The sequence below is a fragment of the Nymphalis io genome, chromosome 5 (assembly GCF_905147045.1).
Source record: "Nymphalis io chromosome 5, ilAglIoxx1.1, whole genome shotgun sequence".
NCBI classification, from domain to species: domain Eukaryota; kingdom Metazoa; phylum Arthropoda; class Insecta; order Lepidoptera; family Nymphalidae; genus Nymphalis; species Nymphalis io.
In genome coordinates, this window is record NC_065892.1 from 7,838,743 (window position 1) to 7,854,610 (window position 15,868).

Consider the following 15,868-nt stretch of genomic DNA (forward strand, 5'->3'; position numbering starts at 1 on the left):
CAAGGAATTCAATAAATGGCAGGTTGTTTTAAAGTCACTTGCAAGGACGGATCTTATTTATCTCATAAAATGTGTATTTTGTAACAAAATAACTAAATATTAATATAAATTATCAATATTTAATATTATCATCAATATTATTGATAATTGCATACAATTAATGTTAATTAATCTGTATCCGCAATTAAACCGTAATATTATATTTAATAATTTTCAGTTAAAAAATATTGTGTACTTACATAATAAATATCCTCTTATATATCCTATTATCTTTACTAATATTATAAGCGTGGAAGTGAGTTTGTTTGTTTGTTACGCTTTCATGCCTTAACTACTCAACCAATTATCATTTTGCATACACGTTGTCAGAGGTATAGAATAGAACATAGGGTCTATATAGAACTCTCAAACGAGAGGTACATTTCTCAGTATAAGCTGTTTCTTATTATGTAAAAAATTCTTAAAAAAAATCCATAATTTTTTACTCACGCCCGCTACATTTCCTTCCTTAACGCTATTGCGATTGCGGTTTTGTCTGTTTTCTGCAAATATTTTTTAGTTTTTATTCGTTACTATATATAACATCATAACAACTAAGTAAAATATAAAATAGAGATAGATAAAGTATAGAATAGAGATTCTTATTAATGAAACGATCTAAAGTTTCATATTGTCAGTTTGTCAAGATTGTAAAACCTCTTACATTTCTGTTTTACATCTGACGAGCCGGTTGGCGTGGTTGGTAGATACTTGCCTTTCACGCCGAAGGTTGTGGGCTCGATTCCCACCCGGGACAGACATTTGTGTGCATGAACATGTCTGTTTGTAGCATATCAGTTGTCTGGTTTTCATAGCACAAGCTTTGTACAAGCTTAATTTGGGATCAGATGGCCGCGTGTGAAAATGTCCCAGGATATTATTATTATTATTATTCTAATAACACACTTAAGTATATCATAAACAATTAGGTATGTTTTTAAAAAAGAAACTATTATTATGTCATATTTGCGATTAAATTACCTATTTCGAATGTTTTTTAATGATTATTAACGATTTGAATCCTTGAAGTAATAATAAAGTTGCTTAAAAAGATATTTTGATAAAAGAAAAAAATAATTATTATATAAACGCTTCTAATAACAATTTCAAATTTAGCACAAGCGGCCAGATCTCAACTTAATTAATTTTAGTAACTTTGACGAAAAATTCTTACAAATAAATTACCGAAACCCTTCCTTACTTTTAAATTCTATATTGTAAGGAATCATTGGTGCGCAGGTCCGTCTCGCACGTGGCTCACTTTTACTATTCTTTTTATTTTCGCTTCAAGTACGGAGAAGTCATTCGTTTTCTACTGTGATTATAAATTTTTTTTTAAACAATTAAGGGTTGCTTAAAGTTTCTTTCCAATAATAATACTTTAAAGCTTAAACAAATATAAGTAGGTATTTAGTTGTTAATAAATATTTGATTATAATACATTATTATAAAGGTAATCATTCATCATTTTTAAAAACACACCATTGGGTTTTATTTAATTAGTCAATCCTACACATTCCATGTTGGGATTTATAATAGTAAAATATTGCTTATGAATGTTTTCCGCATTAGGTACGTTAAATAATTTAATAAAAAAAATAACATATTCACCCACATTTTTAATATAATTTCTTCGTGATTATACAAAATGTATCCTGAAATACTAATATTAATTTTGATTGTTTTCGGTTTCCGAAAATATATCCATACTAACTACTCGTCCTGGCTTCGCACCTCGCAGTCGGCATGTTTTTATCCGAGATCTTCAACAATCATTGTCATATTTCAGTCAGTTTACACAAAACTTTAATGAAATATCCACGAAAACCTTCCTCATGAATCACTCCGTCGATTGGTGTAAGCCGTATGAAAATCTGTCTGATAGTTTTTGAGTTTAGCGCGTTCAGACAGACACACAGACAGAAGACGAAAAATACGTACTTTACATTTTCTATACTGTTTATATAGTTCGAAAGCTCCAATATACATAAGGGAGTGGTGTCTCATTGAAATCTTAAAGACATTTTATATTCAGATAAAAAATCAAAGCTGAAAGGATAGAAGAATAAATCTTATTGAACATTGTTTCAATATACAGGCGATCAAACTTTGAAATGCTCTTTCATTAAATATTGAACAATCTAAATGTATATTAAATTATTTTATAATATTGTATTGTTTGCAGACTATACTTATTTATTTATTTAAAGCCAGTAGGAAGTATCCCCCTTTTGTACTAACGCCTCCTCTCCTTTTGAGGTTTAATGGATATGCTCCAATATGGGTTGGTGGATTATTTACAAATATTATTACAATCATTAATACAGCTATATGAGACTCGCAAGCAAGTGACCCAGGGGAATGTGGAATTCTTATGCACGAAAACACCTGTGATATTCATCCTCTAATACATAAATGTAGATATATGTTATGTCACAGCCAAGCGACTTCGACCCAAACCACTATTGCTCTACCATGCCCTTTCTGACTGTGAAAGTCTCACAAGTTAATTACAAAAGAGTTTTCATCGAATCAAAAGCACCATTAAATAATATTTATTTTGTTTAAAACTTCGACTCTGGTTGACGTCTTTTGTCAACAATGCCTTACCTTTTCATTGTGTTTTTTTATTTTCAAATGTTCTATAGGTACTGAATTAACAAAAATAATTATGAAATCTAATAACAATCCATTAATATAGCAGAATTTTTATTTAAAAAAATAATCATATCATATAATTATAACAATCACCGTTTTGCTAGTTTATGTATTAGAGAAAACGTGTTACGTCCAGTAATTTGCAAAGTTTTTACTAATAAAGAACAGATGTAGTGAGTAGAGAGATATGTTGAACAATACAACAAGCTTGAGAGTTTCATTGTTGTATGCATATTGCCCATACTTTTTAGTTATATTAATAGGTAAAAATGTATCTTAAAAGATATTTTGGTATATATAACATGTAAATTGGCTCTTAAAGCTAAGAAGAATCAAAATAATCAAAGTAAATTTATTTAAATATTATATATACATACAAAATAATCTTTGTATGTTTGTCCTCTATGCGTCCCATTGATCCGATTGTAATTTGATGAGTTGTTCTGCGTATCTACCTTAATCTACCTTAGATTCCTGGCACTAAAAAACTATAATTTTTCTTTGTATATTTGTCCTTAATTATAAAAGTTTTATGTACATTGTACATTGTACATCTTTATTCTGCTCGTACGATATCAAGACGTACTAGCTAGTTATATTTTATAAATATGTTAAGTTCAGTTAAAATCCCATATAAAAAAATAAATTGCAGCCCCTTCTGTATAATTATAAAAATATGTTTTTCAGCATTGAAAGTAATAAAATTTAAAGTTGTCACCAATGTCAAGGCACATTCGCACTAAAACATACAGTACAGTACAGTAACCCTGCCTGTTAATGTCCCACTACTGGGCTAAGGTCTCTCCCTTTTTGAGGAGAAGGTTTGGAGCTTATTCCAGTTATTTTTAAAGTAAAACCACCATGATGCTCCAATGCAACCCGCATTGGAGCATGATCCTCATGATGTTTTCCTTCACCGTCAAGCACGAGATGAATTATAAACACAAATTAAGCACATGAAAATTCAGTGGCGCTTGCCCGGATTTGAACACACGATCATCGGTTAAGATTCAAGCGTTCTTACCACTAGGCCATCTCGGCTAAAACATACAGTAAACATTAATAGTTTACATTTGTTCCAACATGGAAAACAAACGAAAAAGTTCAAACAGAACAATATTTTATAATTTTTACCATTCAAATAATCCTAATGTATCTTATATATAATATAATTCAAGAAGGAATTTAGTGCTACATTTATTTCAAAGACAGTCAATTGAAGGAGTTTTCGACCATTTAAATAAATTGCGCCACAAAAGTAGGCAGTCATTTACAATAAAAGACCATACAATCAGACTTTTTCTTTTATTAACTACAGTAGTACTTACTCAAATTTATTCAGTGGTTTTTATGGCCTTATTGATAAAACAAAGTTGATAATAATAATAATTATTATTTTTCAAAATGAAATTGAATATTGGCAAAAACAATAACTACAGGTTGGGATGTTGCTACTATTTTTATTAATTTTTTTCAATTTCGAAATAGTACGATACAATGAGTTATGTGGTGGTACAGAGTAATTGTGTCTTAATAGCCTATTTCTAGACCATATGAAATATAATAAGATAAATTAAATTTCTTGATTCCGTTGCATTTTGAATAATAACTATAGATCTATCACAGTACTGATTACCAACTCTTAGCAAGATTTTGTGCTGTGTAGGACAAAAGTCTCTAAATTAAATAAAGAAAAAAAAGCAAGATTTTGTGACTTATCTAAATTGTGTGCAACAAAAACTCTGGTCGGAAAAATATTTGGAGATTAAAAAAGTCGCTCTTAATTTTCTTATTTCGTAATCTCGCTTTACCTCTTCCTACCTAGCACCTTGGTCTTGGCTATCGAATTGATATAAGAGTAATAAGATTTCCTGGAGGGTTTAATAAATATAGAAATCTTTCAGGGATCTTTAGTCTTGTCTTAGTAGACTTGACTGATATGTTAGCCATTAAAAATTTCATATTTCAATTTTTAAAATAAAAAAATCTCATAAATTGACGATGTGGGCAAAGTCTTTACATTTATCCATTCATCGATTACTGTTTTATGTAAAAATTACATTTTTATATAAATAATGAAACTATCCTTTACGTCTATAGCCTAAAAGAATATGTGAGGCGTGACTTTTTAAATTATAAGCAATAATCGAGTTAATGCAATCAAAGCAGCAATCAATAAATGATGATGTGCTGATTGAATCCTTTCATTTGACATCTAACACGACACATTATTATTTTTTTCATTTAGTTCTTTACTAAAATATAATTTAAAAAAATCAAAGTCGGGACGGCAGCAAATATATTTTTTAATTATTTTAATTCTAATCTCTATATTTAAAAACAAAGGAAAACTCAATCTAACTTAAAACTATTTATTTTCTATTTAAGCAATATAGGGATGGAGTTGGCAAAAACCATAAATTCACGTTATTTCTACTTAAAACTGCTTATATAAATGAATCTACACATTTCTAGCTTTTTTTATATTTGCCGGAATGGCAAATTACTACTCCATCTGATGGTAAGTGGTTGTAGAGTCGGGCAGAATATTCTGCACTAGCCGCCCCCGCCTTACCGGCCCGCAAGATGCCTGTTCATGCTTCGTTTGAAGGAACTCGGGTTGTAAGAGGAGGGGAACACGTAAGCTGGTTAGGAGTTCCTTGACTTTTTCGCTGTGACGTGTATGCGCTATACCTGTGTTTTCTTGGCATTAAACTCAACAAGATTATCAGAGCCCCATTTGGCATCGCCAAGTTCTAACGTCCTATCGAGCTCAATGACAAGATCCTCCCACCTCTCCTCAATTTTCGCTCGCCCAGCCACTGCGCGTCCGTGGTATCCACCATGCACTGTTCTATTGTCTGCATAACAATGTAGGTTTCCAAGAGAAAGCATATCATTGATATGCAAAAGAAAGAGTGTCGGAGATAACACAGATCCCTGGGTGACCCCAGCATTCACTACATAGAATTGTGAAGCGCAACCATCAACTAAAACACGAAGGTTACGCTTGTGTAAGAAGCTGGCAATCCAGGTGCAAAGCTGAGCAGGCAGACCATATACCGGCAGCTTGGAGAGAAGACTTCTGTGCCAGACCCTGTAGAAAGCCTTGGAGATATGGAGATAGCTTCAAAACAAAGTTAATATTTCTACTTACCACTAACCATCATGTGGTGGCAATTTAGGCACCAGTCCTACTACTTATTATAAATAAAATAATACGAATGGAATTTCTTAAAACCCCTTTTAACCTTAATATTTTGTAACTTTTCTTAAAATCCTTCTTACCCATTTGCATATTTTCACCATTAAAATTTAATAACGATCGAATCGAAGATGTTTAGTATGTAGGTACGTTATGTAAATCTATACTTGAACAGCCATACTCTACAATGACTAGATCAAAGGACACATAAGGTCTTAAAACCACTTAGTAGGCCACTTAAGCTTACCGAATGCCTACTTGGTAGTTACTACTACATTGCAGGTACCTAATTGGGAATGTTATGCAACTATATTATTACTTAAGCGATTAGTGATTAATCACATTTTTATAAACAATTATATATTTGAAAAGAATTTGTTTCATTCATTTTTTGAATTCATTTCATAATTTGAGGCTAAAAAAAGCACCATTATGTTTTTTGTTATAGGTATGTAGGCGGACGGCCAAATGGCCCGCTCATAGACATTGGCGATGTAAGTAATACTAACCATTCCTTACATCTCCAATGCGCCACCATCCTTGGGAACGAAAATATTATGTCCCTTGTGCCTGTAGTTAAAATTGGCTCACCTACCATACATCTGGTAAGTAGGTGGTACCCTCTCAGGCTGGCTTGCACAAAGCCCTACCTAGGTGGTAGGGCTATGTAAAAACCTATGTAGGAACCGTTACCGTTAGGAGGTGCTTACATGGAGGAGTTACTTACCCAAGACTTGATGGCATTCCATTATCTTTTATTGTACGGTAGAACTTCTTTAAGTCGAACCTCGATAAATCGAAAACCACTAAAACTCTAAAAAAGTTCCCTCTACCCTTCATGTGTAGGGAACATTACTCGAAATCTCAACTCTCTGTTAGTCGAAGTAATCAGTGAGTCCTATTTTGTTACATATTTTCCCTTTATAACTCGAAAGAATAAAGTGGACTTCTGTATTTCGAACATAGCAATGATTTATTTTACAACCTTTAAAACTCGATTTCAGTAACTTCAAGACTAAGGATGTTTTGAAATAATCTTGATTTATAATAAATATAAACATTTTGTTATCTCTGTAACTTGATTTTTAACTCAAAATTAGAATGAATCTTAATCTCTACAAGTCGAATCAAAATCCGCCTAAGTCGAAATCCTTCATAAGTCGAACTCTAAAAATAACTCGATTTTTTTGGTTTCTCCCTTGATTTATTTGTTAATATAGTAGGAAGCCAACGTTATATATACTATGTAATACATTTTCTTATTACGTATATAAAAAAAGTGTTACAAAATATATACCAATTATAGGTTAAACTTAACTTTAAAATAAAAGTTGTTGCTCTAATTGAAAAAAAATAAGAAAAAAAAGTTTAGTCAAGATTTGTTATCTGTAACAAAAATGACAAAATACACAACTGAATTTTGACATTAGCATATAAAAGTGAATAGCATTATGATATGATTATGAATCTATAGATCAAAATTTTAAAATAGGAAACATATTCTGTAAATTCAAACAAAATTGAAAAGAAAATTTTCAATTTAATTTTTTGTTTTTTACTTAATTATTATTATATTGAAGTAAATATTTTTTTGTTCATAAAGTTTTGTTTTAATTTTGGCTTTATAGCACTTGATGTTCGACTTAAGGTTCTATTGTGTATGTTTGTTTGGTGATGTTTAACCTATCACATGAAAATTATATGTTAAAAGTGCCGAATAGAGTGCTTCTTTCTGATTTTTCTGTACTTTAAATAATAAAATCAATAAGTTATAACATTTATATATCTATTCACTTAAAAGATATTGTAAATAATTAATAATTATATAACTTTTCGTAAAATAAATTAAGGAATTATATAAATCAAATAAATGTTGAAAAGCATTTTTTATTTTTAACATAATTAAAATATAAATCTTGTAAAATTTTCGAATAAAATGTTTAACAATATACATATACAACACATATATATTTAACTAATCAGTAAATACATACAATTTCATTGAAGCCTGAAAGCATTCCTTTCAATCAATAAAATCTTAAAAGATATATTTTTTTAACACACTTACATACATTTAACTAATGGCATCTCTCACACTAACATAATTTTACATATTACAACTCACAAAATAAAATTTAACTCGGTAACAATCAACAAGGTATAAATAATTATACGCATCTATAAAGTAATTGATAATAACATTACGTAACTGATGTTTTACATATATTATGTAAATTATAAAATTACAGGAAAGTTGGTAACTAAATAAATATGTTATCTGTATAGTATAGAAACTTAACATTACATAGTTTTGGCACAAATTACCAAAAAAGATCAAAATATAACTATAAAATATTTGATTCATTTATCACACTTAACTAATGTGTATACTGAATCTTCATAATTTATTGTCTACGAAAAATACTGTTGGTGATAAAAATATGTAAGACCTATAAACATTTTGACCATTGTAGATAGCTTTATTAAATCTGATTTTTTTTTATAAAATACAATTTTTTTAATACCTTATTACATATCTGCATTGTTATTTTAATACTGCGATTTTATATTCGTTATTTATGGAATCTCATAAAAACGTCGTAGAATAAATCACTTACAAAAATTTTAAATATTTTTGTAACAGATTGCAAATTTTCTATTCCGTGACTTTTTTACTCCATTAACATCAATATAGTTACATCTTAAAATAACTTACATCACCTATACAATAATAAAAACTTTTAGTAAATTCTGGAGCACCATTAAGAGTAATTCTTAACAACAACTCCACTATGTCTGCACCTTTATTATTTATATATAATATCTATTTTGGAGAGATCTAGTTTCCCTTGCAATCAGCAAGCATAATATTCTTTAATTTAAAATAGTTTCTGTTTTATAAGTTTAAATATATTAATTCTAATATCATAAGGCTCACTCAAAATACAATAGTATTTCTTCACAATAATTTAGTTGTTTCTAATAGTTCGGTGTTTATAAATTTTATATAAAAATATTATTCAAGGCACAAATTTTCGTTCAATTAAATCTAAGGCACATTATTTGATGAGATTAATTTCGCTGACCATGACTGGTCCACATGTGTTCCTTGAAAGTTTCCCTCATTGTGAATGATCTCGGACATAGATAGCAACAGAGCCTATTTGTTAAATCCGAGTGCATTAACCTTACATGATACTTAAGAGCAGATTGGTTGGAATATTTCATTCCACAATGTGGACAGTCCCCACAGATAGCTGCATGATTCGATTGCTGATGAGAAGTCATGGTTTGAGAAGTTGAAGCACCACCTGTTAATCCAGTAACAGTCGACATTCCAGCCAGTAACAATAATGCGTGAGACTGTTCTTGAGAGTATGTTTCTGAATCAGTTCCATCATTATGTTCTGATAACAACACCTCGGGCTCATACTCTAATTCTGATTTTGGTGATGGTTTCTCGGCCTTCACTAGTGAATCTTCATTAGCTGACATTTTGACAGGACTTTTTATGGTAGAAAAATTAGCTGAATCAATGGTTGATTCTTTTGGTCGAATAATATTTTGTATATCTGATACATTTGGCACTTTTTTTAAGGTTGGACTGGCACATATGTCACTTTTTGAAGGGTTGATTCCTTAAATACAAACATAATAAATTATTATACATAAATAGTAAGTAATAATGTGTCTAATTTCACTGAAATTCTGCCACATGTGTATTCCACCAACCCGTACTGGAGCAGCGTGGTGGAATAAGCTCCAAACCTTCTCCTCAAAAAGGGAGAGGAGGCCTTAGCCCAACAGTGGGACATTCACAGGCTGTTACGAAATAGTAACAGCCTGTAAATGTCCCTCTGCTGTGCTGAGGTATCCTCTCCCTTGTTGAAGAGAAGGTAATAATAATATGACTAGTAGAATTTGATGATAAAATTTCTATATGGTTTAGATTAATAATTTTAAAATTTTACCTGAGATTAAAGATCTGGCAAGCATACTGTTTTCATAATCAGGAAGACTATCGTCATTCTCAGAATTAATTGTTTGTGTGGCAATAGGTGAGACATTTTCCTCATCCCATTCTGTTTTTATAGTAACTGGAATGTCATCTTGTACCTAAAATAAAATAGAATGAATATTTTAGATAAAGCATAGAACATATATATGGAATAAAAATCCTTAGTTTGTATGTAAACATAAAATATATTTTAATAAGATCAATTATTGTTGGTTGGTGGATATAATATAATAACACAAAAAACATATATTTTTAAATATTTTATGTCAGACCGACATTGTTATTTAAGCCAATGGATTGACTTACATCAGTAAAAGCACTAAATCAAAATATTAAATATTTCTATTCCCTAGATTAATGAATACATGCCACCATATACAGCAGTGTCTAAATCGTACCTGACTAGAAATCTTTTAATATAATTAAATTATAATTCTCTCTTCATAAATAGATTTATTTTTTGACATTATTTTGAATATACTTATCATATTGTAAAATATAATTGTATTGCTATGTTTTGTCCGCAAAAACAAAAGCATTTAAGATTTCATAACTTCTGTCAATATTTGTTAGGTAAATATCCTAAGTGTAATATATATATATATATATATATATATATATATATATATATATATAAAACTATATAAATAAATGAATAAAAACTTACCTGGTTTGCATTTTTTCCATTAGTTGTCATAAAAGGTTCATTTTTTCCCTCATTTTTCTTGTCAATATTATTCTCTGGTGCAAACAAATTGTCAACTTTTGTAGTTTGGGTACCATTATTTTTGCTATACACATCACTTGTTTCTTGAACTCTAATCTTTTTGTTTCCATCCCCAAAAGAAACATCATTTGGTTTGTCAGATGTACTACTTCTTCTTTTCTTTAGTGCAGGGATTTTAGTTTCTTTATGAGCTACCTGTAATTGTGGCTTTGCAGAAATTGTTAGCTGAGTATACAATTTGTTTGTTGTACTTGTGGAAAAGAAACTGTCACTCTATAAAAAAAGAAAAATCTTGTGTTTATAAAAGGTTCTATATTTAATTTTAATCAATCTTATAAAACTTATGCCTTAAACAATATACAATTTTAAAATAAAATATGATGAAGAAAGATTGCTACTTAGTTACTTAAGACCAAAGAGATACAACTGTAACTATACTGATAAATACTTGCTAGCTATATGTATGTTATGAGACAATCTAAATGTATGTATGTACATATTACTATACATAGTTTTATATAATTTTTCACTTGCCTGTTGTGTCACTCCTGTCAAGCCTTTTACTTGTAGCAAAGCTGCTGTATGCAGAAATGATGACAACTTACTTTCTTCTATAAAAACTTCTCCTTGGTACATATATGACAACAAGCTGAGGATATCATCAGCTGACACATCTTTTAAAATTATAACAGGATGTTGACATGGATTCTCCTGTAAATAATAACAAAATTAGTATGTTTAACTAATAATAACTTCAATATATCCTTCAGGCAGCACTAGTGTTATAAACGTGAAGGTTATAATGTCCCAAGTCATTCACCTTGAACACATTCCTAAAGTACGGGCTGCATGCTGACAGTATAACTTTATGGGCCTTGATGTTTCTGCCTTCACAAGTTAACGTAACATCGACCAGATCTTCAGAGCACTTTAGTGAATCCAATGCACTAACTATATTGGTCTGGAAGTTATTCCACCGTAAGCAAAACTGGTCTGCCATAACTATATTGTGTTCGTTAGATAAATCTGAAAAACAAAAATACATTCGATGCTTTTACTATCAATTGTAGGCAAACAAAACCAAAAAAAAAATATATAACTTTTACACACCAATTCACACATCACTTTATAAAATGTAGAATCTTTTAATTTATTTATTTCAATTTTTGTAATAGCAATAACTTTATAGAGACAATTTTACAAGAATAAAAATAAAGTGCATGACCTCCAATGACACAGTCTTCTTTCACTTTTTGAGCCATAGACAAATTAATGTTTTTAAAATGCAGTTTACAAGCATGCACTTTTACAAATAATCGGATACTCGTTAAGTCAACCATAAGTTAGAGATCATAGACGATTTACTAGTTTCGTCCAAGTGTTTATATAATTTATCATTTTAGTTTGCTGAAATTGTAGACAAAGAAACAAATAGACTAATGGGCCGTGAAACCGCGATTGAGACAGAGACAGCTTCTCAATGTTGCGTATAATGTTGCCATAGTAACTGCATTCCCTGTTTTGGGAGACAAATAATTTTCAGGATTTAATTAAAACAAAATGAGATTATTAAATTTTACTTATAAATAATGTTAATTGATTATGACATGTATCCCCAAGACCAGTGGTCGTAAATGGCTCTTTTCTTTAAGTTGTGCAGGAATATATCTACCTGGGCTAAACTATTCAACTTGGCCGGCACAACTTTGAGAAGGAGGCTAAAAGAAGAATACGTTTGGGCTGGACGGCATTCGGGAGGTTACGTCATATTTTTGAATCGTCGATCCCACAGTCGCTTAAGACCAGGGTCTTCAATCAGTGCGTCCTACGTGTAATGATTTACGGTGCCGAAACGTGGACACTTACCGTAGGACTGGTCCACAAATTTAAGGTCGCTCAGCGAGCAATGGAACGCGCGATGTTTGGGGTTTCTCTGGCAGATAGAATCCGAAATGAGGACATTCGCCAGAGAACTAAAGTCACCGACATCGCGCGTAGAATTAGCTCGCTGAAGTGGAAGTGGGCTGGTCATGTCTCCAAGCGCATTGATGACCGATGGAGCCGAAACGTGCTAGAGTGGAGACCACGCTTAGGCAAACGTAGTGTAGGACGCCCTATGACAAGATGGACCGACGATTTAAAAAAGGTGGCAGGTTCGGGATGGATTCGGACTGCCCAAGATCGGGATGGTTGGCGTTCTATGGCTTTCGTCCAGCAGTGGACGGCAAAAGGCTGAAAAAAAAATTTATTATACATTTTTTTAATTAAAATATTTTTTTGTTTTCCAACTACACCCAAAAACCGTTGCTTTGTTTTTTTTTGTTTCCGTTATCAATAGTACTTCAGCATCTTTATATGGTACTGGATTAGCATTCTCCTCAGATGTTGAAATCTAACACACTCAATTAAATTATCAATAAAGAATGGTTGCCCCATATATTTCTATGTTAACCTCTTGACTCAGAATCTAATAATATTGTAAATTTATGAAGAATGTTAAATAATGTTATCGTTACGAAATTATAAATAGGAGAACGAATAAATTAAAATAACATATTTATATAAAACGAAGCACTTTAGGTTATTATTGGACTCCGTATTTATTTGTTTACATTGTCAACGACTCGATATTTTTTATCGAAAATCGGGACATTTTTTTAGCTGACGCTGGCAGCACTAACATGATAAATAATTATATGTTATGGATGATAGAAACTGGAAAATCCTATTATCTTCAGGATTTTAATGCAGTTTAAGGTTCCGTCATGCTATGGCACAAATAAACATCACTTAGAAACTATATTTAGGAACAAAACCGTCGTACTTACGCGTGAAAACACACGCCGGCAATTTTATTCTTGCTATCGCTTTAACATGAAATGATACGGCAATGCACCACCTTCGATATGATATAAGGTTTATTTCTCGGTCTCCTCACTGGATTAGAATCGTTTTCTAAGATAAAAATAAGCAAAAATTGAACAATAATTAATGCACCAACTGTCAAGTTCGTTTCGCTACTTGAGTAGCAAACACCACCACATCTAATAATCAAAATATTACTATTTTGGCTCTAATAATTACAAAAAATGTATGCCTTGTTTTATCAATGTTATCTCTACTAATATACTTTCCCGCATTAACATTTTAAAAAATATGTATTTTAAACTAGATAATTTTAGGATTAATACGACAATAATTATAATCATATCTTATTTATTATGATATTGTATTTTATTACTAATGGCAATTATTATACTGTGCCGGTACCTTCGTTTTGTTGGTGTTTGGTGGACTATTGTGTATTGACAGAAACGTGCGCATGAATTGCGATTTAATATTGGATATATAAAATATCAATAAAGTTGCATAAGTAATACTGTTTGTCGTTTATAGAAAAGACTTAATATAAAAATGAGTAGCGATCCTGAAAAGTTTGATTCCATGCTTCTTGCAATGGCACAACAACATGAAGGTGGTGTTAAAGATGTAAGTTGTATCTTTATTTATAATTCTGTTTGGCCTAAATAAAAAAAATCTCCATGAAAAATATTGCTGTTTTGTATTGATTCAATATGGAATTGAATAAACGGCAGCATTAAATAAATGCCTTTGTTTTCTGCTTGTGTGGTTAAAATACGAAAACACATATACTTTTTTAAATATCTATATTAATATAATTAACTGCATTTTACTTTCAGCTACTGGGAACAATAGTTAGTTTCTTAGCAAGAAAAACTGATTTCTTTACCGGAGGTAAAGATGGAGAATGGGAAAAGGTATATCATTCTTTTTTATACATATTTTAAAAGTAATACCTTTATAAATTCCACTGTGTTTGATATAAAACAAAAACATTATGTTGAAATATCGGAAAACTAGACGAAAGACTTGATTTTTTTCATAATATATACACATAATACTAAAATATTTTCAGATAGTAAAAGACACGTTTTATAAACATGCCAAGAAAGCTCAAGAGGAAGCCGATAAAATAAAGAAAGAAAAAGAAGAAGCTGACAGAAGGCTTAAGGATATTCAGCAGAAAAAAGAACAAGAACGTCTAGCACGAGACTTTGAACCGGCTACTGTGAAGGAACTTACAGAAGAAGAAGCCGTTGAGTTACAAGAGGATATTGATAAAGATAAAAAGAATAGTATGTATTTTCTTATTACCTTAACTTTGCACTGGTGTCAGTATTCTTCTTTCCCTGGATTTTTAAATTTTATTTAATGAATCTTCATGCCGTCACTCTTATGTAACAAAATTGTCAATTAAGTATTACATTAGTTATCTTTTTTTCTTATTAATATGCCAATCAAATACCTGGCCTCCAAAAAAATCGACCCACCTACATTTTTTGTAAAAAAGCTATCGTATGGTTTTAAACTACCACATATTTATATTTTTAAGATTGATAATGAAAAAATGCAATTGTAGGATTGTACAAAAACAGAAATAGTGCGCAAAAAATAGGTTTTTAGGTAAATATGTGACAAAACACGAAAACACAAAATTTTACGCAATTTTATTTTTTTGTGTACAAAACGATTATGCCGTTTGTTTTTAAATTTGGGTGCCTAAATCTTACTTTAATAGGGAGTGTTTCCTCCTCTTGACCTAATCACTGCCTGCATACGCCTATTAAGTGACCTGATTAGCTTTTTAATGTCTTCCTGTGGGGTCCGTTGCCATTCTTCAGTTAGGGCAGCTTCCAGTTGATTCAGGGTTTCTGGAATTGGATTTCGTGCTCGAACCGTACGTTTTAGCTGGTCCCAGAGGTGCTCTATCGGGTTTAAGTCCGGACTATTGGCTGGCCACCGCATAACTGGAATTTCGACTTCCCTGAGATAGTCTTTAACAATTCTAGCGACGTGAGGTCGTGCGTTGTCGTGCATAAGTTGGAAATTATCCCCAATATATCCAGCGTAAGGCATCACATGAGGCTCCAGAATGTCCCTTATGTAAGTTTCAGCATTAACAGCACGATTACGGAAAAAACCAGCTCTGTGCGTCCCGTCAAAGAAATACCTCTCCAAAACATTGTAGAGCCTCCACCAAATCGGACTGTTTCTCGAATGCAACACTGAGAGTAGCGTTCTCCTGGCCTTCGCATGACGTTACGTCGTCCATCAGAGCCTACTAGAGACATTCGGCTTTCATCACTGAACAATACTGTCTCCCATTGGTCCAGTGTCCAATCGACGTGCTGCCTAGCAA

The 15,868-nt window shown here is 31.3% G+C and overlaps 2 protein-coding genes across 2 annotated transcripts in view; one reads left to right on the top strand and one right to left on the bottom strand.

Annotated features, from left to right (window-relative positions):
- Positions 1-7,781: 7,781 nt before the first annotated feature.
- Positions 7,782-11,921, bottom strand: LOC126768443 (modifier of mdg4-like). The gene is made up of 6 exons (XM_050486503.1): positions 11,758-11,921; positions 11,468-11,673; positions 11,182-11,358; positions 10,588-10,920; positions 9,874-10,018; positions 7,782-9,540 (listed from the first exon to the last, which is right to left on the bottom strand). The coding sequence occupies exons 2-6, from the start codon at positions 11,645-11,647 to the stop codon at positions 8,975-8,977; spliced, it is 1,401 nt and encodes a 466-aa protein (XP_050342460.1). The 5' UTR covers positions 11,648-11,673; positions 11,758-11,921; the 3' UTR covers positions 7,782-8,974.
- A 1,997-nt stretch (positions 11,922-13,918) lies between these two features.
- LOC126768448 (nuclear migration protein nudC) overlaps positions 13,919-15,868 on the top strand; it is a 31,634-nt gene continuing 29,684 nt past the window's right edge. Inside the window, exons 1-3 of the mRNA XM_050486507.1 lie at positions 13,919-14,136; positions 14,349-14,426; positions 14,585-14,804. Of these exons, the coding sequence (XP_050342464.1) occupies positions 14,062-14,136; positions 14,349-14,426; positions 14,585-14,804 (373 nt within the window). The 5' untranslated portion in view covers positions 13,919-14,061. The remainder of the gene's footprint in view (positions 14,137-14,348; positions 14,427-14,584; positions 14,805-15,868) is intronic.